Source organism: Pseudorasbora parva, chromosome 18, assembly GCF_024679245.1.
Source record: "Pseudorasbora parva isolate DD20220531a chromosome 18, ASM2467924v1, whole genome shotgun sequence".
NCBI classification, from domain to species: Eukaryota; Metazoa; Chordata; class Actinopteri; order Cypriniformes; family Gobionidae; genus Pseudorasbora; species Pseudorasbora parva.
The window spans coordinates 14796126-14822390 of record NC_090189.1 but is presented as its reverse complement, the minus strand read 5'-3'; the positions used below and the strand labels follow the sequence as shown (position 1 = coordinate 14822390).

Below are 26265 nucleotides of genomic sequence, written 5' to 3'. Positions count from 1 at the left end.
ATATTTAAAACTTTATAAAGTAAAATATCTAGCTTCCGGAGGAACGCCTTCTGTATTCAACTTAAGAAGTGTGGATTACTTTTATAATGGATGGATACACTTTTTGGGGGTCTTCAAATTTTGGGCTGCCATAACAATGACAAAGAGCCAGGACATTTTTTTTTATATAACTCTGATTGTGTTATAACTCTGAGAATGTCATATACACCTAGGATGGCTTGAGGGTGAGTAAATCATGGGGTTATTTTTATTTTGGGGTGAACTATCCCTTTAAGCTTGTTTTGATTGTCTGTCCATCAGGCCAGCAGTCCCCAGGACCTCCGCTTGTTTTATGAGAAAAATAAAACTCTTAGCCCAAAGTGAGTGCATGTTTTATTGAATTTGATTGCCAACAACACTTTTCAGTTTAGCCTTGAAGAACAGATTCTGATAAAACCGTATGCAAAAGTCCCTTTCTTTCCATCTCTCTCTCTCTACAGCATTCCCAGAGAAACTTCCAGCCATCTCAGACATCTGCTGCTTGGCCTTCTGCAGAGGAACCACAAGGACCGTATGGACTTCGGTCAGTATCCTGAGTGTCTATGCCCACTAGTTTTAATGCAGTGACATTTGTTATTTATAAGTTTAGTTAATCACCATACAGTCTTTTTGAGGTAACTGTGACATTTTTCTGTTTTTATAGATGAATTCTTCAGACATCCCTTCTTGGAGGCAAGCTCCTCTATGAAGAAGTGTGAGTTATTACGCTGCCATTTTAAACAATGTTTTTATTCTATTTTAAATGGTCAGTAAAAAGAGATGCTTAACCTTCAGAACATGTTGAGAGTAAAATGTAATCTTATTTAAGCTTATGTTCTATCAGGTTTGCATCATTGGTACTAAAATTTGCTTTAGAATAAATATTAAATAAGCATCACAATTAAATTGACCAAATTAATAAATATCATCAATATAATTAAAACATATTTATAATAGTAATGACATAAAAAATCATAATAATTACAACACCAGAATGACTAACATGGTAAATTAGAAGATTGTAAAACTGTAATCAAATGTGGGGTTTGTAGTTTTTTGCACACCTAAAATAAATTTAAAAAAAATTCTTACAGTATTTTTACTAACATGGTTTAATGACAAATGTAGTCATCATTACAATGTGTGTAAAAATTAAGAATGTGCAATAAGATCATTAATTGTCTTCCCACCATGTAGAAAGGTGTTTCTACATGTTTTCAACCTTCTCAACATGTACAGTTGAGAAGGTTGAAAAGACCTTTAAAGTGGGCTGCTTTAAAGTCATCAGACACCGCAGTGTGCTGTATTTATGGACAGTACTAACCATCTTCCGGGATATTAAGTATCTCTGTGTCTGTGTGTATCTTCACAGCTGCTCCAGTGACCGTGACTTGCTTTCCCAATTCAGCCTCTGCAAGCTCATGCAGCAGTTCGTCTACTTCACACCTGGCCTCTCCTCCTGTAAGTGCTCCTGTAGAAAGATCAATGGCAGTTCATTGTGTCTGTTGCAGTGATAAGTGTTGACGTGCCAGGAGTTTGTCACAGACATGAAGATAAATAAGCACAGCAAGCAGCTGCTTCACTGAACAAAGACACACTCTTTTAATGTTTCATGGTGGCTTGTAACACTAATCCGTGATAGGAGCCACATGTTAATCAGCTCTGTATTTTGTGGCATTTTATGGGTCTCATGGTATCAAAATGCTGTATAGAGGTCAGTGCTTCAAAAGCAAACAAATCATACTGTCACATTCCGTTATTTGAGGTCTATAAATGGTTAGCATTTTTATAATGATTTATATATAATATTATTTGTTTATTATTATTGTTTATATTCACTGTTCAAAAGTTTAGGGTTGATAAGATTTTCTTCTTTCAAAAGAAGTCTCTTATGCTCACCAAGACATTACCCAGTAAATACAGTAAAATACAGTAAAAACATTAAAATGGTTAAATACATGTAAAATAGCTGTTTTCTACTTTTTAAAGTAATGTTTAGGATTCTTTAAATTGAAAGTTTATTAGATTTTTGTTGTTGTTGTTGTTGTAAAAGCGTCTTTGTTGTCACTTTTTTAAGTATTAATTTTTAAGTAGTATTTTAAGTATTAATTTCTTTCAAAACAAATTTTACTCAACCGAAACTTTTCTACTGTACTATGTATCCCTAAAGAATCTATATAAATGAAATGTAAGTATATTCCACCAATATTAATAACTAATAATACTAATATTTTTGTAATTATTTGCTATGTCAGATAGCTTTCTCAAGGCAGTAAAAAAAATTCAATTTTAATTGTTTTTAGGGCTGCAGCTATCGATTCTTTTTGTAATCGATTAATCTACCACTTAATCGATCGATTAATCGGGTAATAATTACTTTTTCTTTATTAAAGAGCAATAAGAGACAATAAGACGGGTATCTTAAAATTAACATCTAATTTGTTTTCTTTTTAGAAAAATTTAGTTTTATTGCTGAAATTGCATACATTAATAACTGTGAAACTAAACAATTTTAATGCATACAATTGCCATATTATATTAAATACAAATCTATTTCAAATTACTTTAAAAAGGTAAACATGGTTCAATCTAAAACTAAACCTACAACCAATAAATCTAAATAGTAGTAATATAAATAACAATAATGCCAATATAAATAATATAAATATTCTATAAATTCTATATAATATAAATATTCTAATATTCTATAAATATTCTATAAATAATATAAATAACTAAACATTGTATTTATGATGTGCAACTTAACTTTCATGTTTCAGCTTCAGCTCAGGCATGACATAAGCATGTACTGTCTTATTTACTCCTTTACTGAAGCAAAACATATTGGACAGGTTAACTTGGAAGAAGAGATGTGCGGATCAGCTCTATCGTCACCGAATCAGCTGTTAGAAGCAAACCATCCACCCGCACCCGATCGTCACAACTTCAAATCCTCAGTGTTAAGCGCGATGCTATCGTCACATATTAGCTACACTGAAGTAGGTTGCTAAACAAAACAAAAACACTTATTTACATAAACCAGGGTCGACAACCTATACATCACACGGAGGAATAACCGCTAGAACGTGATCAAACGCGAGATATGTTTAATTCAGTTAAAGTACATCACACATGCTGATCTTTTGAGCTAATCATTCATCATTGTAACACAGCTTGTTTTAAGTTAGTAGCTATAAATATGATTAAAGTGTGATATTTAAATTACACAAATCAATGAAAGTGCGCAGCTCTGAGCTCTGACGAGCGCTATTGCTCATCACACACACACACACACGTGCGTGCAGCTGGTTCTGATGTTTAATGCGCCTAGTATTGAGAACATCTAATGGTGCATTTTTTCGAAGATATTATCAAGTAGGATATATAAAGTCTCATTAAAGATTTCACACACATCACAATGACGGTGATCCATGTGCAAAGCTGCAAACTCCATCGAGTTCATGTGTTTGGAGTTGCTCGTATCTCCTCAGCTGACGCGTGAACTGCCGCAAATGAAACTTAAATGTTCAGCGTCGGATCCTGAAGCTCAACACACAGTTTTCTTCATTTAAAAACAGCGATATTAAATGATATGACCAGTGCTGATGCCCGGCCGCTCTCTCTCTCTCTCTCGCATTGCGGTCTTTGATCTCGACATGAGCTGAAAACGAAAGTTAAAGAACGCCACGCATTCATTGCGTTTTAGCGTGATATGAGAGTTCTGCGTCTTTATTAAAATCAACATATTAACGATTTCTCTCATCCACCTGCAATGTTTGGGATGTTTACGCACCTGAACCGCGGATATAACCGCAATCCACTCCGAGTCCTTACACAAAAAATGTCTTTCTGCAATATCTGTGTAGTTAAATGGACTAAGCGAAGCATCGAGGCAGATGATTTTGCCTCGAGGATTTTTTTGATTCGATTAACTCGAGTTACTCGATGAATCGTTGCAGCCCTAATTGTTTTGAACTTTTAAGATCTAGGGGAATAGAACATAATCATATATTTAATCACTCGTATGTGAAATTACTGCTGGATGTGAGCGGGTGAACAGAAACAACCATTACGCATAGGTAAAAGTGCCAAAAGTTTTTATTTATGAGAAGTCAAAGCCACTACAGTGAGATTCAGTATGCGCTATTTACAGTATATTTATTATATCAAGAAAAGAAAGGAGGAAAAAACAAATAACTCATGGAAAAAGGACTTAAGCCGAAATCAAAGAACATCAAAACCCAACAAAATAATTCCCTTAAGCCTAATTCCTAAGCCCTTGTTAGGGGTTAACAGTTTATGACCCAAGACCAGTAGTGAGTGTAATTAATTAAAAGAATAATTCACTGAAGAACAGTTTCATTAGCAGAAGCCAGCTTCAAGTCTCACAAGGAGTTTGTAGGCTGCGCTCCCTCTCTACCCGTCTCGTCCCGTTTGTCATACATACAATTCCACAGAGTTATTCTCTTTTTAAGGTCTATCTACGTCATTACTGCAAGGTGGATTATTCTGATTGGTTTAGAGAAAAATTATCATTGATAAACATTGTCAGTTTATCAGGTTCACATTTCCATAGATAACTTGTTGGAAGATTTCACCCCAAAATTAGATACTTAGTGACCTTCCGGGTATGGATTAGGCGCCAGCTTGACCAGAACAACAAGTCCACCTCATCTCTTAGAATGCCCGTAATCCACCTCCAGTCTTGATATGTAACTCTGAATATTGCGCACATACACAGATACACAGTCTCTCCAAGGTTGGAGTTGGTTGAGCTCTGGCCTGAACCAGAAAGTTTCCCAAAACATACTGATAACATGCTTTTTTTTCTTAGTGAGAGGTTCAGACAGTAGTATAGGCAATATTCATCTTGATTCTTTAGTGTTTCAGTAAAAGGAAATATAAAAGGAATAAAATATAATGAAACTAGAAGGCAAATCCATATTTCATATCTGGAAGCAGGGCTAAGTGAGCAAGCACTGTTACTGCGCTCCGGTCATGTTAGGAGTGTGTGATACCTCCAAAATCCAAACACACAACATCATGTTGCTATCAAGTGTTTAGTGACACATCACGCATCTCTAGGCCCTCAGTCACTCCTCAGAGACCAAATACACACTTTAGAAAACAAGAAACAATCAGCTTCTCTTGATTAAATAATATCATAACTGGAAAGAATCATTAAAATCATAGTAATATAGGAGGATAAATGTTAAGGCTTTGATTATAAATTTAATTAGGATATATGTATATTGAAGTGGCAGTGGATTTCAGAATCCACCTTTCACCCTCTAACCTGCCTACCGAAAGAAAACTGAATATGGCACACACAACACCCTAACTAACCTACTCTATCTAAAGAAAAGATACAAGGGGTGGCACACACTCCTTACCTAATACCTTCCTGTCTAACAAACATACACCACTACGTGCACCATGTATATTGCTTACCTTCTTTTCCCGAAACAAAAGAACATCTAGCTCTAACGAAAAGAGGCACATAGCACTGGTAACAGGTAATAGGTTCACACATTCACAGAGCGGGATTCAATAAAATAATAATGACAAATGAGTGAATAACCAAACAAAATAACACACACAGTGCATTTCTTTCAACCAAGCATGCATGCATTTATGATCTTATTCTGTTAAAATAATATAAACGTATTGGCAGAACTTTTTATTAACAATTCAGGACATAAAGGACCTTAATGGTTTAACATTTGTTCTCCTCTTCTTATATATTTTGTAGCAATCCCTAGCAGAGATCCAGCAGGTCCGTGCAAAGGCGTTAGCCTCCCCTACCCAGGACTCTCCAGGATATCTGCTGAAGGATTCGGGAGGTGGCGGAGGCGGCAGCAGTAGCAAGAACTCGTCTTGTGACACTGATGATTTTGTCATGGTTCCAGCTCATTTCCCCAGTAAGCCTGTGAAAATTGAATTTCCTTTCCTTTCTTTCTCCTCACACACAAAAACATGATGTCTTTCTTAAATAAGGGGGAATTCTGGGTTTTTATTATCTTTTTTTTGTCTCCCTGTCTGTCTTTGCAGGTGAGCTTACCTGTGACATGCCGACAGGAAAGGTTATCCAGGACAGTCTGATGTATAGTGGGTAAGAGCTCAATAGAACTGTTTACAAATCTCTCAGAGAGAATCTGTTTGTTACTTGACCTTTAAAAGAAATCTATCTTTTGAACACAACTCAATGCGATGTTTATTATAAACACTATTTTGCTCAAGCGATTAAATAAACAATACCACACCACACTATAAGCCATTCCTCTAACCCAACTAACAGAGCATGATGCGAGAAATGCTTGCATGATGCGCATGATGCGAGAAATGCTGAGGTTATGGGTTTGATTCCTTGGGATCAGACTTGCGTTACAAATGCCAAATATTTCTATACCATGTGATGCTCATGCAGTTAATACAAGTGTGAATCCGGCTTGAAACAATGTGATATTTTTTCCGGATTCTTTAATTAATAGAAAGCTCAAAAGAACAGCATTTTGAATTTTAGTGTATAGTTGTACAACTGTAATAATACGATTTTCAGTTTGATATGATTAAATGGAGTTAAATTCTTTCACTAATTAACCATGCTAACGTCTTCTATTCGCCTGGAATGAAACAACTCCTAACATTATCCATCTCTGTCCTGCTTCAGGAGTTCTCTTCTGGCATCTGGAGGTCATTGCAGTCAAGTTAAAACCCCTCCACGGTCTCCCTCCTACAGCAGCTCTCCAGGACCCAGCGGGTAAGAAAGAACACCGCAGGATGAACACATAGTGCTTAAAAGAAAACGGGATTATTTAAAAATTAAAAAAGTGATTATTTAATGTCTGGGTATTTTGACTGCTTTTTATTAGCAAGTGGGGTTGACAAGTCAAATCTATTTTTTTCTTCTTTTTTCTTTTTTTAAATATATATTTCTTTTTTGGGGTAGTGCTTTAAATACTTAACTGAAAATTAGTTGAAAAGTTATAACAAATGATCACACTGAAATTAGCTACTTTATTAAATACAAGTATTGTGATTGTGTGTTAATGAGTTCAAAGGGAAATTACACAAAAAACATTTTATATTAATCATTGTGTAGTAGTATTACATGATTACATTATGATTTAGAGACCCACCTGCACGTGTTGAAAATCCCATACATACAGTTGTGAGTAGAAATAATGGGCCATTTGTCAGGTTTGCACATTTCTAAATGTATCCAAGACATGTTTCCTCCTGCCTAGCTATGGCTAATCTTTTCACTGTTTGATTTCTGGGTCATTGAAGATTGGGCCTTGGTCACAAGGGAAATGAGTCCTAGACTGGCACAAAGATTGCATCTTTTATGGGCACAGATCGTCCTGTTCTCCTTCATTAATAAATGCATCCCATGAAAACCCACAGCCACACACAATAGGCGTAGGTAATAGGACTGCCCCAGCCTCTACTTCTGGCTAATTTGTAGTTCCTATCCAGAAATGTCCTGTGAGGTTTGAAATTATTTTATTTTATCGGTGGGAGCTGGAGGATATGCTGATCTTAGTGCTTTTATGTTTTACCATTTTTCTCTGTCTGTCTGTCTCACTTTCTCTATTTATTCAATCACACCATTTATTTGGCTCTCCCTCTACGTGTTATTTCTGCATCATTCTCAGCAGGCCGAGTGAGTGTTCTGGGAGTAACTATGGCAACTATGGGCAGTCCGTACCCATTCCAGTCCCCACACAGATTCACAACTACCAGCGCATGGAGCAAAACCTCCAGTTCCCAGGTCAAGAGAGCTCTCCACGGTGAGTGAAAGCACATTCTTTTACACTAAGGGGAAAATTCCCTCTTGAAATTTGAATTTGAATAGAGTGCATTAGACAGGTTCCTGAGGTAAAAACTCTCCATATGAAATGTTTAAATGATAACTTATAGGGCTGGGACAATACACCCATCTCCCAATTCAATACAATCACGATATTTGGGTGCCAATGCGATATGTATTCTGATTTTTAAGAATTCAAACGTCACGTGACACACATAGATAACGACACATTTAGCTCTCTGTTGGAACAAAAGTGGGGAACTTCTGTCCACCTTGTTTCGGAAATAAAAGTGTAGATTTAAAAAAATAAAAAATACATTACTATAGGTGAATCCGCCCTAATAATTTATAAACCTTAAAAGCTACGAGGTTGGTTATTGATATTTCGATAAGACGTCATCAACCTGTGTTTGTTTCAACTTAAGTCTAAGATAGTGTTTTACTGTGAAATTTACTTTGAACAGCTACATTACCCATGATGCTGTACGGAAAATTCCACCAATCAGAGAGTATTACCAAGCAAAATGCGCCAAAAGATCTTGTTAGCTCCGTCCACTCCCATGAATGTGGGAGAAATAAATAATAATAATAATAATTTAAAAAAAAAATCCAAATCCAGTTACACAACAGGACCATTAACCTGGCCCAACACAAGCTCTGCAGCAAAACATAAATAATTGCATCATTTAATTATATGCTCATATGTAAAATAATGTTTTTTTCTGAACAGGCAAGAAATTTTTCTATTTCTCTCAATCAAAACTTCTCATTTTGGTTTCACTTCATAAAAATTTACATTCACATCAGAATTTGAATTTTCTGATTATTATTCTAAATATTCAGTAAATATTTTGGAAAAGTATTTTTCTGCCATGGTCTATAAAAAGGGAATTAATAAATTGCATATAATTAATTAAATACATTTTCGTGGCAATACTCTTTTATTAATACTTTATTTTTATAATATATTTAGAGTTCATTCATTCAGAAAGTTAAACAATAAAAATGACCAGTGCAGCAATACATGGATTTCTGTGATTTGTTTGTATTTTTTTACAGAAATTTCAATTGTTTTGTACCTAAATTTGAATTAAATTCAAATGGAATTTCAGAGGCATGTTTTCTTTTTCTTTCTTTCTTTCTTTCTTTCTTTCTTTCTTTCTTTCTTTCTTTCTTTCTTTCTTTCTTTCTTTCTTTCTTTCTTTCTTTCTTTCTTTCTTTCTTTCTTTCTTTCTTTCTTTCTTTCTTTCTTTCTTTCACAGATCTGCCACGGTCCAGCGGTGCAGTAGCGGGAGCTTTCTGGCCTGTGGAAGGACAGGGCCTTCTCCTCCTCAGCCTGGTTCTGCTCTCACTTCTCGCAGACTGTCCACAGGAGGCACAAAACCCTTCCAGCTCTCTCCACAGGGTGAGTGCCATTGTCCTTGGCCCTTAGCCTTAGTCATGTCACTGTAGCTAAAGATGATTTAGGAATCCTTGTGTTTCTCAACAAACTCTCTGGCTCTCCACTCTGTTTTTGTCTCAAAAGTGGGCACCATTCCTGAGTTGCCAGGCCAAGTTTGCCCGGCGAGTACAGAAATGGTTCACAGGGGCTCTCGGGGTGGAGGTAAAACATTTTTTTTTTTTTTTTTAAAGGAACATCAGTATTTCATAGCACAATTCATTTCCCTTTTGAAAATTTCGCATTTCAAGAAAGTGGGAAAACTATAGCTTTCATGTGAACTCTTCCCAGAATATATGTTATCCATTATTTTTTCATTTTTGGATGACTTCTCTTTCACTCTTCCCGGCTGTGCCTGTTTAGAGACCAATGCTCGGCCTCAACAGCAGGGTCTAGGCACACGGCTCAACAGCGCCCCTTGTTTGCTGGAGGCGGCTGGTGGGTGCAGGCAGAAGATCAGGAAACAACATTCAGACCCAGTGGTAGCCCCTCAGGGAAACATGATGCCCTTTAGGACCCTGCACTCTTCACCCAGGCTTAGTGAACTTATGCAACGCAACCCCCTACCAACCATCCTGGGTTCTCCTTCCAGAGTAAGACCTTGTTTACTTATATATTCCCAGTATACAGTCCTATCCAAAAGTTTGGGATTAGTTAGAATTTTTTTTATGTTTTTGAAAGAAGTTTCTTAATGTACAGATCCCTTAAAGCAGTGGTCGTGAAGCTATGGGTTTTTCAGGTCTCTCAGCCTTTACCCACAAATGATCAATACAAAAAAATAGAGAGACATCAACAGAAATCAGCTCTCCAGCAGCCATTTAAAATTCCTTTGATGTACAGCCTACCGAAGTTAATTAAATGTTTATGATCGTACAAAAAATATTCAAGTTTTACAAGCCAAAGTGTGTGTTCAATGAAAGTGGCTATATAAACTTTGATATATAATTTTATTTTAAATTTCGATACATTTCACCCGCTGGTACTTTTGCTTTTGGTGCAGAAACCCTTTATTTCTTATAAATTTATGTATGATAATCCATGCAGATTTCAGTTAACAATACTGTTTAAAGTTATTAATAATGAAACATGAATGGATGAATGAGAACGAGCAGGATGTGCTTTATTTTGAAAAGAAATATTAAAAGTGCAAGAAGTCGCAAAATAGAACAGCATCCTGTCAGTAGAATTCAGTCTGCACACTGAGTGCAAAATGGACAAGCAGAGTAGCCTTTGTCTTCGGTTGCGCATCTAAATGGGCAAATAAACACAAAAAATATATCAAAATGCCAAGTCAAGTATTCACGTAAACACAGTAGATATAAGAACTGTTCTCTCTCTCTCTCACACACACACACACACACTTTTGTGAGAGAAGGCAAAAGCATTGACTTATTTTTCCTCCTACCTATATTTTTTTTCATCCACCGCCATTACCCTTTAGAGGCTCAGTACTAATGCTCACTAAGGATGCATTTATTTGATCAAAATATAGTTAAAAACTGCAATATTGTAAAAGTATATTTTAAAATGTAATTATTCTTGTGATGAGCTGAATTTTCATCACCATTACTCCAGTCTTCGGTGTCACATAATCCTTCAGATATCATTCTAATTTGCTGATTTGGTGCTTAAGAAATATTTCTTTTATCAGTGTTTAAAAAAGGTGTGTTGCTTAATATTTTTGTGGGAACCATGATCAATTTTTTTTTTTTGTTCAGAATATTTTGATGAAATCAAAAGTTCAATAGGAGAACATGCATTTGAAATATGTTTTTTCTCTGTCAATTTCTTCCTGACCCCAAACCTTTGAAATGTGGCGCATGACTGTACTATGTAATAAATACAAACAAATAATTTAAACATATCCTTTTTCAGGCCATGCCCCCATATGAGTTTCCCAAGCCCCCAAGTTCCCCAAACATGGTCACATTTCTTACCCACCAGGGCCTCAGACCAGCTCAGGGAGAGGCTAGTTTGTCTCCTGTCTACCAGCCTGAGGAGAGAAAAGGCTTTGGGAGGTAAGAGAAGAGGAGTTTGGTAGAGCTCCATTCCAAACCCTAATAAGCTGCCTCGATGTCAAAATAGGCTGCTTTGTAAACCGATAAAAAGTTTTTCCTCTTTTTTTGCTTCTTTTTTTAATCATCCTTTCTTCTCGGAACAGGTCTCAGAGTGTTGGTCGCCTATCTGATGTGCTGCTTATGGCAGCGTTTGGGGGTCAGCGAGGAGAAAGAGGCAGCATGGAGAATCTCAATTCTGACAGAGGCATAGACATCACAGGTTAGCTCACTGACGCATTAACAATAGGCGACCCCAATTTTATTATTCCGATAAATTAATTTTTTTCTACATTATATTTACATTGGATGAATGCCATTTTTAAATATATCAAATGTGTAATTTATTCCTGTGATGGTAAAGCTAAATTTTCAGCATAATTTCTCCAGTCTTCTGGGTCAAATGATCCTTCAGATATCATTCTAGTAATATGCTGATTTGCTAGAAACATTTCTTCTTATTATTCTTATTATAAATGTTGAAAACAGTTGTGCTGCTTAAAGGCTTAGTTCACCCAAAAATTGATTTCATTAATTACTCACCCTCATGTCGTTAGACACCGGTAAGACTTTCGTTCCTCTTCGGAACACAAATGAAGATATTTTTGTTAAAAACCTGATTGCTGAGAAAGGCTTCAGATAGGCCTTCATTGGCATTCAGTACATTCCCACATACAAGACCCATAAAGGCACTAAACACATCGATACAAAGTCCATCTCACTACAGTGGCTGTACAATAATTTTACAATGCAATGAAAATAGTTATTGTGCGCACAAAAATCAAAATAACGACTTTATCCACCAAGTTATTGACGTGGACTCGACGCATACGCGAGAATATGACGCAGCTCCACCTAGAGCCCTGCATTTATGCCCGAGTCCGACGGGCCCCGACTTTTTTACGCCCCTCGGGCCGGGCTTCGGGCCAATTTTCACGTCATACCTAAAACGCTGGCCGGGCTTCGGGCCTTTTTTAGGCTTCTCCTTCTTTTTATATTTATTTTATTAATTAAAAGGAACAATGAGATGTTCTGCGCTGGTGAACACGAGACCATAATAGCTAACGCGACTGTCAAGATGGCTCGCACAGTGTTCAGAGCATGTTCAGAGTCCGCGCCAGCAGCAGTAGCGCGCGTTTCTTCAGCGCAGCTGCTAGAGGCCGGAGACACACTGCAAGCGTGGTGTGAGCGTGGCGTTTCTGTTGCGTGTAATCCGCGGGGCGTCTGCTGCTATTAATGAACAGGGCTATCAATGTAGTCTGATCACTAAACAAACCAATTCAGAAGGATGAAAGCATTTCAGACGAAACTGGACAAATGTAAATGTAGCCTATCTGGTTGTTTAAACCACATGTATACATTTTACTCCTGGTAAACGGTTAAAAAATAAACGTGTGAGAGCGTGTTATGGGCTATATGTTGTAGTCAGATAGATATGATGGCGCTGCACGCATCGCCGCAAATGACTACTGCAAGCCAACGCAAATGGGCGTAAATGAAACTTAAAATAAGTCTTAGATGCTCAAAAACACAATCATCTTCAATAAAAATGAATGAGACTTATGATCTTACCAGTGCGCGCTTTCTTATGTGGTCTTTGAATTTGAAATAAGCTGCTGAATAAAATGCATCTTGAATCTTTTGCTTCGGTTGCTGTAAACTCCGTTAAATGAGCATATACCACGGGAATTGAAGATCGGATTTATATTCATTTTGCGTAGGTGTAAGGTAGGCTATAAGACAACCTGCATGTTCTTTTTTTTATTATTTGTTTTTAGATTGTTTAGCTCCGTTTGCGAGAGCCGCGAGCAGAATCAGCCTGCCTCAGCTCGTCAAAAATGCCTTTTAGGCTACTGGTGGTAATAGTTGGCGAAGTTAACTAACATTGTGATGCTTGAAGTGTTTTATATTTATGGATTTTATTATAGGCAAGACAAGTCAAGAGTTGATTTGAGAGACTAAATAGATTTAATATGCGGTTAACTCACTGTCGGCCGCTGGTCGCTTGGTCATCACTTAAAAAAAATTAACTATAATTTAACAAACAAAAAAATGCTCTAAACATTTTTCTAAATTAACTCAATAAAGAAACGAAACGAAATATAACTACTTTGACATTAAAAACAAAACAGAACTATTTTAATGGCTGAAAGAAAAAGAAAAAAAGAAAAAAAAAGAAAAAACGGGCTCCAGTCGGACACGGGCCGAGAATTTTGATAAGCTGTCGGACACGGGCCGGGCTAGGGCCTCAGCGTCTCGGGCCAGGGCCAGGGCCGGGCTAGGGCCTAGATTTGAGGCCTGTGCAGGGCTCTAGCTCCACCATTCAGATACATGACCCGGAAGAGAAGGAGCGCCGCTATCACGTGAGTTCACGTCCGAGACCTACACGGAAAACAATAACTTGGCAGATAAAGTCATTATTTTGATTTGTTTTGCACACAAAAACTATTTTCGTCGCATAGTAAAATTATTGTACAGCCACTGTAGTGTATCGATGTGTTTAGTGCCTTTATGGGTCTTGTGAGGTGGTCAGTGGGAATGGACTGAATGCCAATGGAGACCTTTCTGAAGGTCTTTTTTTTAAAAATCTTGACCCCAAACAAGGTAGTGTAAATCTGTAAAATGAGGAAAGGGAACATCAGTAATTGTCTTCGTCTTTAAATGTCAAGTTATATGCAGTCTTCATATAACACATTCTTTTTTTTCTGCTCACAGCACCACCTGGTGGTGGAGGCATTGTGGTGGGCTCAGGTAGCCCTGCTCGTGTAGTGTTCACTGTAGGTTCTCCGCCCAGTGGAGGAACACCTCCTCAGTGTTCTCGCTCAAGGAAGTTCTCTGGTAAGTTTGCTTTTTCCCTACAAATTTAATTTCTTCATGATTTCTACATTTAAAATGGATCCACTGACCTGAGTGTTTCATAGTAGGCTCTTCAAGCTCCATTAGTCCGGTAGGGTCCCTCACCAGCCGCTACCCGCAAACAGGCATTCTCCTGGACGGCTGTGAGGGTCCCTCCAGTCCCCGCTACGGTTTCACGGACCCCATGTCAGCCAACCTACAAGGAGCCGTGACTTTTGAAGCCCCTGAACTACCAGAGGAGACCCTAATGGAAGTAAGTACAAAATTGACTGCATTTTGTTTTGATAGTCACGCTACCTAGTTTATGTTCAAGTCTAACGCCACACTTCTCTCTCCACTGCAGCAGGAACACACAGACACTTTGCACAGGCTCCGGTTCATGCTAGACTTCGCTCGATGTATGGTGGATGTAGCAGAATCCCGGAGTGGAGAGGCTGCCCAGGCTGACCTCTCTTCCACCAGCCTGCTCCAGCAACAAAGCCAGGTGGCCGACCAGATCAGCTCTTTGAGCCGGGAGTGGAGGTGAGAGGATGTCCACCATAATGCTCTCTCACAACTAGGAATCTCTCTAGTAATTGATCATAGTTGCATTTGTTAAAAAAAAAATTGTGAGCATTTGAGAATCTGTGTGTCAGTGTTGTATAATGTTGTATAAAATCGTTTCTTGTGAAAGTCAACTGAAATAGCAATTAATAGATTCTGGTTCTGCATAGTGGTGTTAAAAATGTGTATATTTGTGTTGTGCTAGTTATGCTGAGCAGTTGGTGCTTTACATGAAGACTGCAGAGCTTCTGTCATCTTCAATACAGACAGCCATGGAAGGTATCAAGCAGGGAAAACTCTACCCCTCTACCACCGTCAAACAAGGTCAGCAGTTCAGACACACTGTCTTCTCACCATCATTGTAAAGCACAGCAGTAGCCATCCACTTTTTAAGCATAGTTCCTATTCTTTTTCTAATTTGGCATTTTGAAATTGTCCATTCAAACGAATGAAGATGTGAAAGAGCTCAATTCAGTATTCACATCCTATCAGACACGGGCGAGTTCTTTCGCATCAAATTGGCAAGGCTAAAAACGTCCCATTGATAAATTTCCATGTCCACACAGCACTGGTCCGATCGTGACAGTGACAGTTCTGTCAACTTTTGGCCATCAGGCAGTCCTGCTGAGCCCTGCATTTAGATTTAGCTAATCTAGCAATTCTCTTTGTGTGGCACGTGTAAAGCCTTTCCCTTTCTCTTGCGTTGAGTGCATGTGTGTGAGAAAGCTACAGAGCGCATTCTCAGCCAAGTGACGGTGTGTAAAGCTCAGTAGGCAATAAAATGATATCTGCACTAAATATATTTTTTGCCTCTGACAATCACAGGTGACTGAAATCGTTCCATTTATGTTTTGAGTAAAGATAAAAGATGGAGCAAGATTTGTTTTGCAAAATTTAATGCTACATCACTCATTCACATTAGTGCTGGGATAACGTTTGTGCTGTTATTGATACAGTTCCCACATGTGCACCGCAATAAATTAGAAACACACACACACACACAGGTTTGTTGATAGACACACACTGCTGATGCTGAAGAATTACAGTTGAAACATCTCATAATGTACCTCAAACTAAGTAGTATCACTGAGAAACTTCCTGCTCAAGGTTTGGGTTGAATAACTAGTTCTTCCAAATGTTTCATTGATTCGGACTCACGCTGGGATTGGTGTTAAGTCATTAAGTTACGTCATCATGTGTGTACAATTACTGAGCTTTAGGAAGGCATCTGATGGAGCTGAAGATCAGTTATGGCAGTTGTTTCTGAAATACGCGCTGTACACGATAACCAATCACAACAGACAGGGTCATTTGAAATCAGAGCAGAGTAGGCTCGCGCAAAGGAGGGATTTAGAGAGACTGATTCATCCATCGAGTCATTTGACAATATTGAACATTGTGGTTATGTGCAATGTATATGCATGTTAACCTGTTGTAGGAGACCTCCAAAACAAAATTAGGAAACTTTAAAATAGCATAATAGGGGCAATTCATTTTTAATTTTACATTATTATGATTTGCTTTAATTACCAAACTCCAGTTTGAGAAACACTGGTGTAGGGTGACTGACTCATCGCAGTTCTTTATTGGACTAAGATACAATTACGATACAATATCCAATGTGAAAATAAGGATATCCAAATAGATATTAATAACCATACAGTGGAACTGAAGGTGTTTACACGTTGATGTTTTGCAGTGGTTCGGAGGCTGAATGACCTGTATAAGTCCAGCGTGATGTCCTGCCGCTCTCTGAGCGCTCAGCTGGAGCGATTCTTCTCCCGTAAACACAAACTCATGGACCACATCAACAGCATCACCGCAGAGAAGCTCCTCTTCAGCCACACCGTACAGATGGTAAGAATGTAAACTCTTAAACAAAAATGGTTCCATACTGCAGCTTTCACTGCTATGAGAAGAACCGTGTGCTCACCAATGGACGTTTTATTGATGATTCTTAAGGCCACAATATGTTATTTTTTACCACTAGAGTTTTATTATTTAAAACAAAGGTGTAGCTTGCTTCCACTTCTTCCACTCATGCATGTGTATGTGAGGAAACGCAGCACTGTTTAATCATACTAGGTACATTTGAATTATAATTGTTATAATGTTAATCTGTGTGTTTTTAAGTGGCTTCTGTGAGACATTGGTTGCACACTGAAGTTAGCCAGATTGATATAAGTAAACATGGTACTCGCGGTAAATCAAGAAAACGAGATTTAAAGGTGCCATGAACTGGCTTTTTTTCTTGTGTTGTCTGAGGTCAACTAATGACGTTCGTTTGGTTTTTACATTCAAAAAAATCATAACTAATAAGTACTAGGCTATTTTCTACACTGGTTTTGAGGCTGTCTTCTGAACGCTGGTTTTTGATGGGCGTGCCGGACTGGAGACTTGGAGGTAAACGCCCACGGCTAGGATTGGATAAGATTTGCATATTTAATGAGCTTCAGCTCTGCTGTTATATCTAGCCCCTGTCAGTTCAGTTCACATGAGAGAGATTATTTTGAAAGCGGCAACCGCAACTTGTCTTTATCAAACAAACACAATTATTTATTTCTCATCCACCCGCGATTGTATTACATAGCCTGAACCCGTGCGATCGGTCGATATAAGCGCGAACCGTGCGCACACACACATACACACACACAGGTGCACGCTCGGCGGGCGTACATTTTGGTCTGGTACAGCCCCAAGAACGGTACTATTACGTATAAAAAAGATGTTTACTCACATACGTTTGTTGCACCATTCCTGTCGGATCCAATATAGAAGGCACAGCATTATGTCTGCAAATCCAGCACTTGAGACTTGTTTACAAACGATTCCGCAGTGAAATGAAGCGAGCACACAAATGGTCTTCCCCATGTGAGCTGGAACTTCATTAAAAATAAATGAAGTATCACACATTCCTAATATTATGATCCGAAGGAAGCTTATGCAGCGACTGTGTTCTTCCACAATATCTTGCCGTCTTCTTCCACATTGTTTTTGCTGCTGGCTTGTGATCGACCGATCACGTTCTATAGAGGTGTGTATTATAGCGCTATGACATAAGAATGAAGCACACAGTCTTTTTTTTGGGCCTGGTGTCTATAAAAGCTTTTCTTTGACTAAAAAGGATGTTTTCAGCTCTGAAACTTACAGGAATTTTTTTATTTATTTTTTAAATAATATTATTATTACGTTTCATTGAACACACAACAATGTACATCACATGTCTGTAACAACACACATAATGTACAAAAACAAAACAAACAAAAAGGGGCTCATATTAATAGAAATGTGCAATAGCACAAATCAACACTGGGTAATACAATATGTACTTTGGGAGCCAGGGTTGACAACACATTACAGAAAATAATAGTTACCCAGATATTTACACAATAAAGTAGGGTAACCGGATAATTTTATATTACCATGACCCTTTATATATATCAAAAGCTCAAGGGAAAGTTGATTTCTCAATTCATCAATTAGGTAATTGAAACAATAAGACTAACTGTGTTGAGCTATATAACAATGATTCGTTTTCTGTTGCTAAATGTATCCAAAAAGTTGCTCACCAGTCTAATAAAATGCATAATATATTAAACCATGTTTCTCTGATTTCTACAAAATAAAACTGGACATTTAGGGTAACACAGGAATGATGTAATTTATTGTCATATTATATGTCACATTATATGTGATTTAAATCCAGAGAAAGAAGCCTTTTTTTTAACCGTCTTTAAGCCTGGTTAAAAAAGGCTTATTTCTCTGGATTTAAACGTTCTTGGAAACATTTGGAATAATGTAAGTACACAAGTTAACAAAATATATAACATTGCTCTAGTGGTTTTTAGATATTTTAATCCAAAGATCTAGCATATTTTGCCTTTTTTTTTAAGAAAAATTACTAAATATGAAGAATTTGAAATAATCTAAAGCTTCTTTTTTCCACAATAAAGAACCTTTTGTGCATTGCAAAGGTTCCATGGATGTTTCTTCATAGATGCCAATAAAGAATCTTTAATTTTAAGAGTATGGCCTTGAAATGTCAGGAAATTCTGAAATTGCTTCTGGACTAATGAATGGAATGCATGTAATATATATATATATATATATATATATATATATATATATATATATATATATATATATATATATATATATATATATATATATATATATAAAAAAATTTAAATGTGTACTGTCATTTTTTTTTTTTTTTAATGCATCCTTGCTGAATAAAATTACTGTATACATTTCTTTAAATCTGTGTTGGCGCTGCTGCTGTCCTTTATAGTTATGAAACGGCAGCATAAATGCGCTTTTCAACCACACAGTATAATTTTTTTTGTTGTTGTTAAAATAATTGAAATGACCACAGTGTAGCATGGCACATATATGCACCGTTAGTTTCTAACAAGTGACCATTAAAAAGAGAGATTTATTTACATGGACTGCAGCAATTAACATTTTGTCGGAACCTCTAGTAAATGCTGTTATCTATTCAAAATCATGGGAGGTTAGTGATCTCTGTTTTAAACCGAGGTTTTCAATTGATCCAGAATCGTGCCGCTCTAATGCTGAGCTGTAAAATATTCATCACCTTGTATAACAGTTTCTTTTTCAGATTTGTTCTATGTTTTCTATTTCTAATGCCTTTTTAGCTTAGAGCTGTTTGTCAGGTGTACTTAAGAAGTTGTCTGATCTTACAGGTGCAGACGGCTGCTCTGGATGAGATGTTTCATCAAGGGGAAGCTTCAGTTCAGCGCTACTACAAGGCTTTGCTGCTCATGGAGGGTCTGTCTCTCCTCCTCACAGAACAGGCTGACATCCTCAGCGTTAGCAAGTGTGAGTAAAACCACACATTCAGACTACCAACAGACTTGCGTATTAATGTTTTTGAGATCATTTGCATAACCAGTGTGATGTTTCCCCACAGGTAAGCAATGCATTGAACGCCGTCTCACCGCCTTGCAGTCGGGTCTCTGTGTGTAAAGTCGCTCCTCCGCACTGCTGTAACACTGTCAACATCACCGTTTCCTCTCTGAGCAACTTTCGGCGATTTCCATTTGCACCTCTCGAAGTGCTGTGGGGGAGGGAGCAGTCCTCTGATCGGACCGAGTTAATCCGATTGACAGCTGATGTCATAATAGTGGAAAAATACACATATGCAGATGTCATAACAGACACGGAAGGACAGAACAATACCTGTGTCTGCAGTCAAAATTAAACCTGTTTCCGCAACGATTCGCTCCTCGAGTTTAAAGTGTAGTACGAGATGCTTCTCAGTGCACTTGTTGGCACAAATTTCCATGTTATCAATGGGTAGTGCAATCTTGAGAAAAGGTTTACCCACCCCAGAAGTTTCTTATATTTTCCTTAGTTTGCATTTAGTTATCTCCCCATTCACTACGTTAACTAATAGCAGCGTTGTACAAAATAAAACACTTTTAAGATGATTATTAGTGCGTTTAGGGTCCATTTGTGTGATTTGAAGTTGAAGTAATTTTGGTTGGTTGGCTGAAATCCAAGTGTCCAGTTAGAAGTTATAATCGCTAGATAAAAGCTGCAGACCAACAAAATGGTGATTTTTGTGCACCATGTGAATGTTATAAGAGGCCCAAAATCTCCCTCACAGGGGACCAAATTACAAGCCATTCATAAAACAACTTATTTTGCCAATTATTTAAAAGACATTCTATCGTTTCACAGAAGGAAACTGTATAAAGCCAGCAAAATCATTTGTAGCACTTTAGTGAATGTTTACCAAGTAAGAGCATGTCAAACCTGTCTTTCTTCCGTAAAATGTCTTAGAAATTAATATTGTGTGCGTTGTTTGGACATCTCTTATGACCTGTTCATTTTCTCTCTTTCTCTTTTTTTTTTTAAATGGCTGATATTGTGTTTTTATTTTGTGTTTGGCAATCATTTGTCTGAATGTAGTTCGGCTTTTTAAGTTTGTCGCATTAGGGCTTGAACCGAGAGCAACACAAAGTTCCTGCGCCATCACAGAGGATTTTTAAGTGTTATTTAGTTGGAAATATTATGCCAAAAAGATCTTTCTAGTTTAGATAATGGCGGTATTAACGTCAGCCCGCTCAATATTAGGTTGGCACCAGAATTTATAAGGAACTCTTAATTATACCTCTTATTGGAATAATATGTGTGTCCTGGTGATCAGTCCCGTTCCAGACTTAAATGCCCATTTAGGACAGAATGTACTTCCTTTTGGGTTGTGCATGCATAGATATTCCTGTTGTTGATGTGAGCTGTGTGTAATCTGACACCGGTATATAAAGAACAGGCCTTAAGATAGTAGTCTATTCTAGCTTGCTGCACCGTTTGAGGGCTCTTTAGTTAGGTAAGCAGAAGACATTCAAAAAAACGAGCGGACCACCACAGTTTTTCACATTAAGAGCTATATAGTCATTCCTTTTTAGTCTTATTTCAATTGTGCTGTATATGAACAGTGTGTGTATGTGTTGAAAATATTTAAAACATTTTTAAAATGTGCCTTTAAAGAGAAAAAAAAAAAGAAGAAAAAACTGAAACACTGAAAAAAATATTTTGCTCTGTTATATTTCTTGTTTCATTTTGTACATTGTCAGAATGGAGTGTGTGGTGTTTTGATTGGTTGAATTTGATTGGGTTAAGATGCTGTGGGAAGGATTTGGTTTCGCTTCACTTTTTATGTGTGTGAATGTATTTGTGTTTGTCATACACACTAGTTTGAGTAAACTGAAGTGCGTTGTCATGATAGTGAGACATAAGCTATTGTTTCGGTTTTGAGTTCCAAAGGCCAGTTGCCATCATAGTAACTTTGTAACATAGTAACTATGTATTTTCTTCCTTAAATACATACCACTTAAAATGCAATTTTAACAGCTTTGTTAAAAGACAAAAAAAAAATTTATTTTCTCTGTCTGAACAATTTGAGGAGTATGCAGCATTAAGGTGTTTTCCCATGCAGTGTGTTTGTGTTTTGCTTTTTAAACTGCATCAAATAAAAAAAACACGTTTAATCCATCAAATGTTAATCGCTGCCTAAATTGACATTTTAAATCCCTATGTAAAGCATGAAGTCATCTCTGATTTAAGCGTCATTGAACTTGCAATATGTGAGCTCACCGGTTCTGCATCACTACTCTGATGTCTTCTCCAGTTATTAATAACGTACATGTTTTACCTTGGTCTCTCAGTATCATGTGTAAATATGGATTGTAAATTATCGCTTTAAACTTGTACATTTAAAAAACGCATGGACATTTGCTTTCCGTCACCCTCTCCCCACCAAAGATATGAACGATGCCAATTGTGACTGTTGATAAACATTTACAGTTGTCTGTTCTGTAAAAAGACCTGTACACACTCTTTCATGGCAAATGTAAGATGTAACTCTTTGCTTTAAACAGTACAGCTCCAATAAAAGGAAAACTGAAATAAACATTGGCTTTTTTGGTTGTCCTGTTTTGGAAGTGTTGAAATCTGTAGACACATTTTTGAATGAATTTGTGATTTCTATATTAATTAAAAGTTTATGTATTAATTAATTTTACAATTATATTTCAATTTATATGTATTGTTTGATAATTTGTGTATTTAAATTAAACTGTGTACATTTTAATTAAACTAATACTTAAATATAAATTGTCATATAAATGTATTATTTCATTATTAAATTATATTTTATACATTTAAGGTTTATTTATTTAAGAATTTTACAATTATATTTTCATTTATATGTATTGTTCACTTATGTATCAAATAAATTGCATACATTTGAATTAAACTACTACTTAAATATAAATTAGAATTTAAATATATTATTCATTATATTTTATATATATATATATATATATATATATATATATATATATATATATATATATATATATATATATATATATTCATTATATATAGGTTTATGTATTTACAAATTTGACAATTATATTTTAATATATAATTATTTTATGTATCAAATTGCATTTTAAAATATTAAATAAATATATATTTTATTTTAAATGTATTATTTTATTTAAACATTTCATACATTTATTTATTTTTAAAGTATTAAATTACATTTAATTAAACTATTACATACATAATACATATAAATTCGATTTTAAATGTATTTCTTACATTTAATGTGTTTATTTGTAATTAAACGTGTGAAATAAATACATTTAAAAAAAACTATTAATACCATAGACTGTAAAAAATGAATACACTTGAGGGAAATTGTAAAAACGGCTCCCCTATGGTGTATATTTTGAAAACCTTGCAACCTAATTTAGTTCACGCGAGATTCAGCGAGATGTGAAAGTTCAGCCGCTCCACGTGGGTGTATTCATCATGGTACAGGGGAAGTAAATAAGTTGTTGCAGTGAAGATAGATCATACTGCTGTCAGAAATATTTTTTTTTCTAGATTAATAGCATTTATTATTTTAAATAATGCCAGTTATATCATTCCGATTTTGTACAAAAGACATTTGTGAGATCCTCACAGGAGAGTTTGTAATGACATGCTGAGGTCCTGTCGGATCGTTCACATTTTATCACGACATTTATCCCAGTTCTCGAAATCAAAGGTACGTTTCTTAACAAAGCGTTCTGCTGTAAAGTAACTGAAGAATGCTCATTTAATGTTCACCGCTAACTGAAATGCTCTTCAGGGTGGCCAGGTCAGTCCGATATTAAAATCCCGTGTGTTTTGCTTGTCCTGCGAGATGACTGAGGATTCAATCAAAGCTTTGAAAAGACCAGCAGATGATAGTCACGTCGAGACTGAGCATGAAGACAAGAAGCTTAAAACAGACCAAGATGAGAAGAAATATCCCAAGAAAAAGGTGGCCATGCTGATAGCATATTCAGGCAAAGGCTATTATGGGATGCAGGTGAGTTGAGATTTATATATTGCTGTTAGTGTTGGGTGTTACTTAAAAAAGTAAATAATTACTAGCTACTACATCTGCACCCGAGTTATTAGATTATGGTTACTGTACTAATTACTCTCTCTATAAAGTATAACTCATTGCATTATTTATTACTAATTACATTTTAACTCCCATATCAACCTCGACCAGTTGAGTAATACTGTAAAGATGAAACTGCTCTTAATTCATTCAAATAAATAATTTGAAATTGCATAATTATTCTGACCTACTATTGCATAATTATACTTAACTGACCTAAGTATTTAAATGGAGGAGGTTGCATTAAAAACAAATTTGTACATACATTAGATGTTTAAAAGTGGGGTAAGTGTAACCAGTGTTGATATTTCAAATCAAACACGCCCCTATTTTGACAGCTCCGCCCCACACATGCGTAACCCAGGCAACGACTATGGCAATGTTCAATGAAAAAGTAATCCCTTCCATCCCAAAAAGCAAACAGTTCTCATGAACAACTCCATAGCACAAGCATGACAGACCAATAATGACAGTTTTGGGGAAGCTACTCTGAAACTGTAGCTTTACAAGATACTTGCAAGTTAAAGTAGTTAAGTTACATTCAAGCTACCATTTTGAAAAAGTAGTTAGCTACACTACAAGTTACTATCAAAAAGTAGCTAGCTACTTTTTTTTACAATGACAAATAACTTTGAATAATTAATGAATAATGTTATACTATTTGGGGTTTCAAGCAACATAATGCAATGTAATTGATTTCAAAGAGTATAGTGTGAATTCAGGTTGATCGGGACACTTTGTCCCCCAGTCATTTCAATGGCAAAAACTGTCAGAATCATTCGATTTTGTAAACTATCCGATACACACGATAATCTAATATAGCCTATATCTCAAACTGACTGTCAAATGCAACATGGCTACAAATTTAACATCAGTGCAAGAACAAAATGTATGCAACTTAAATTAAATACTCAGGAGTCAGGAATAGGGTGATCACCATCAAACAAACTAAATGTGGGACGATTACTAAGTTTGTGTGGGACAATGTGAGACATGTTACCGACACTAAAACATAACCTGAATCGGTTATATAATTATGGAAGCTTATGTGTTATAATGTCTAAGTTAATAAAAACATTTGTATTCTGCCTTTCATATGGCAGAATCTTAAAAAGATTGTGTCCTTTAGTCCCTCCCAGAAAACACCATTACATCACAATGTAACATAACATGTCTTTATTTTACATGTCATTTAAATTCAACATCACTAAGCTCAAAGGCAGCAGGCCTTTAAAACCAACTAAAACCCAACAAAATAAATAATGAACAAATACAATATAAATCAACGTGAAATTAGTTAATTGACAGTCTTATATATTAATTTATATTACATATTAAAAATATAACCAATTTACCGAAACACATGGAACGAGTCACTGCTCCACATTTTAATTGACAGCCGTCAGCTGTTGTTTTCGTAAGGCGGGATGTTACTTACGCGCTGTTAAATATAGGTGAAAAATAGGCTACACCTCAAAAAAATAATGAATAAAATGCTTTCTTAAAAAGGCAAAAGAACACATGCATTTCTTACTATGATAATTAAAAACCAACAGACTGATGAAAATGTGGTACGTTTTCTCAATATGCGGGGCAAGGGGTGAAATTTCTGTACGGTGCACACAAAGCGCTGTAGACGGGTGGTCACCCTAGTACGGATTAGTCTAAAATGCAGGTTAAACTCACAGCACAGGCAGTGATGGACTGCAGCATTCTGAACAAAACGCTCTGAGAATCATGAGCTGCTCGCGTGAACGGTGCAGGCGCTTTGCTTGTCTATTTATTTTCATTTAAAATGGTTTCATTTAAAAGAGGACATTTCAAGCTTTTTTATAGCCTACACATATATCTCATGTTTGTGAAGCAAGTAGCCTGCTGAGTTTTGCTTTATTTATTAGACGCACTCCAGATCATGTGCGACGCATCTGGCCCCTTCGTGTCACAATTACAGCCTGCTAGTCTATTTGCTTACTATTTATTAAATACGGGCAATTTACTGATGAAACCTTGATTAAAATTAAGATAAAAATGTATGATTTATTTTAAATAAAGGTTTTCTATAATAGAAAACTTAATGAAGTGGTCAAAATCATTTCTGACATTCTGTCTTTGACATATACGTAGTAGCACATCTCTGCACTTTTCATAATCGATGTAGCCTAGATGTTATTTATAAATCACACTATACTTAATATTAATATTTATTTAAACATAAATATTAAACAAAATACATTGTTTAATGGCTATAACAGGTATAAGGCTACAGTACAGACTATGTCTTGAGGGGGATTTGAGAGAATGTTGTTTTACCGCTGAGTGGATCATGAGTGAAGAGCGTCTGTCAGGCTTATACAGTGTGGAAATGAACGGGTCTTATCATCGCTGAAGTGAACAACGATACTATCACAAATGGACAAACAAGTTAACATGACGCGAGCATATTCAAGAATCCAGCATATTAGTTACATTAGTACATAATTGTTTTATATAGAGTTGTTGTATAGTCTATACAGTATTAAATACAATTACTTATAATATTAATGTTTATCCTGTTCATCCAGAGAAATGCAAAGAA

General features: G+C 36.3%; 2 protein-coding genes across 6 annotated transcripts in view; both read left to right on the top strand.

Annotated features, from left to right (window-relative positions):
• ulk1b (unc-51 like autophagy activating kinase 1) overlaps positions 1-22165 on the top strand; it is a 30486-nt gene extending 8321 nt beyond the window's left edge. For 2 of the 5 annotated variants that reach the window (XM_067422648.1, XM_067422647.1), the window contains 20 exons: positions 301-359; positions 480-562; positions 683-733; positions 1391-1479; positions 5771-5939; positions 6070-6130; positions 6689-6778; positions 7677-7811; positions 9094-9236; positions 9357-9434; positions 9633-9862; positions 11145-11287; positions 11431-11546; positions 14039-14161; positions 14245-14432; positions 14523-14701; positions 14928-15046; positions 16422-16579; positions 19429-19564; positions 19656-22165. In XM_067422648.1, the coding sequence (XP_067278749.1) occupies positions 301-359; positions 480-562; positions 683-733; positions 1391-1479; positions 5771-5939; positions 6070-6130; positions 6689-6778; positions 7677-7811; positions 9094-9236; positions 9357-9434; positions 9633-9862; positions 11145-11287; positions 11431-11546; positions 14039-14161; positions 14245-14432; positions 14523-14701; positions 14928-15046; positions 16422-16579; positions 19429-19564; positions 19656-19711 (2406 nt within the window). In that variant the 3' untranslated portion in view covers positions 19712-22165. The remainder of the gene's footprint in view (positions 1-300; positions 360-479; positions 563-682; positions 734-1390; positions 1480-5770; positions 5940-6069; positions 6131-6688; positions 6779-7676; positions 7812-9093; positions 9237-9356; positions 9435-9632; positions 9863-11144; positions 11288-11430; positions 11547-14038; positions 14162-14244; positions 14433-14522; positions 14702-14927; positions 15047-16421; positions 16580-19428; positions 19565-19655) is intronic. The other 3 variants (XM_067422652.1, XM_067422651.1, XM_067422649.1) reach the window with 3 other exon arrangements.
• An 866-nt stretch (positions 22166-23031) lies between these two features.
• pus1 (pseudouridine synthase 1) overlaps positions 23032-26265 on the top strand; it is a 5969-nt gene continuing 2735 nt past the window's right edge. Inside the window, exons 1-3 of the mRNA XM_067423199.1 lie at positions 23032-23306; positions 23391-23612; positions 26252-26265. The exon at positions 26252-26265 is cut by the window's right edge and continues 124 nt beyond it. Coding sequence (XP_067279300.1) covers positions 23241-23306; positions 23391-23612; positions 26252-26265 — 302 coding nt within the window. The 5' untranslated portion in view covers positions 23032-23240. The remainder of the gene's footprint in view (positions 23307-23390; positions 23613-26251) is intronic.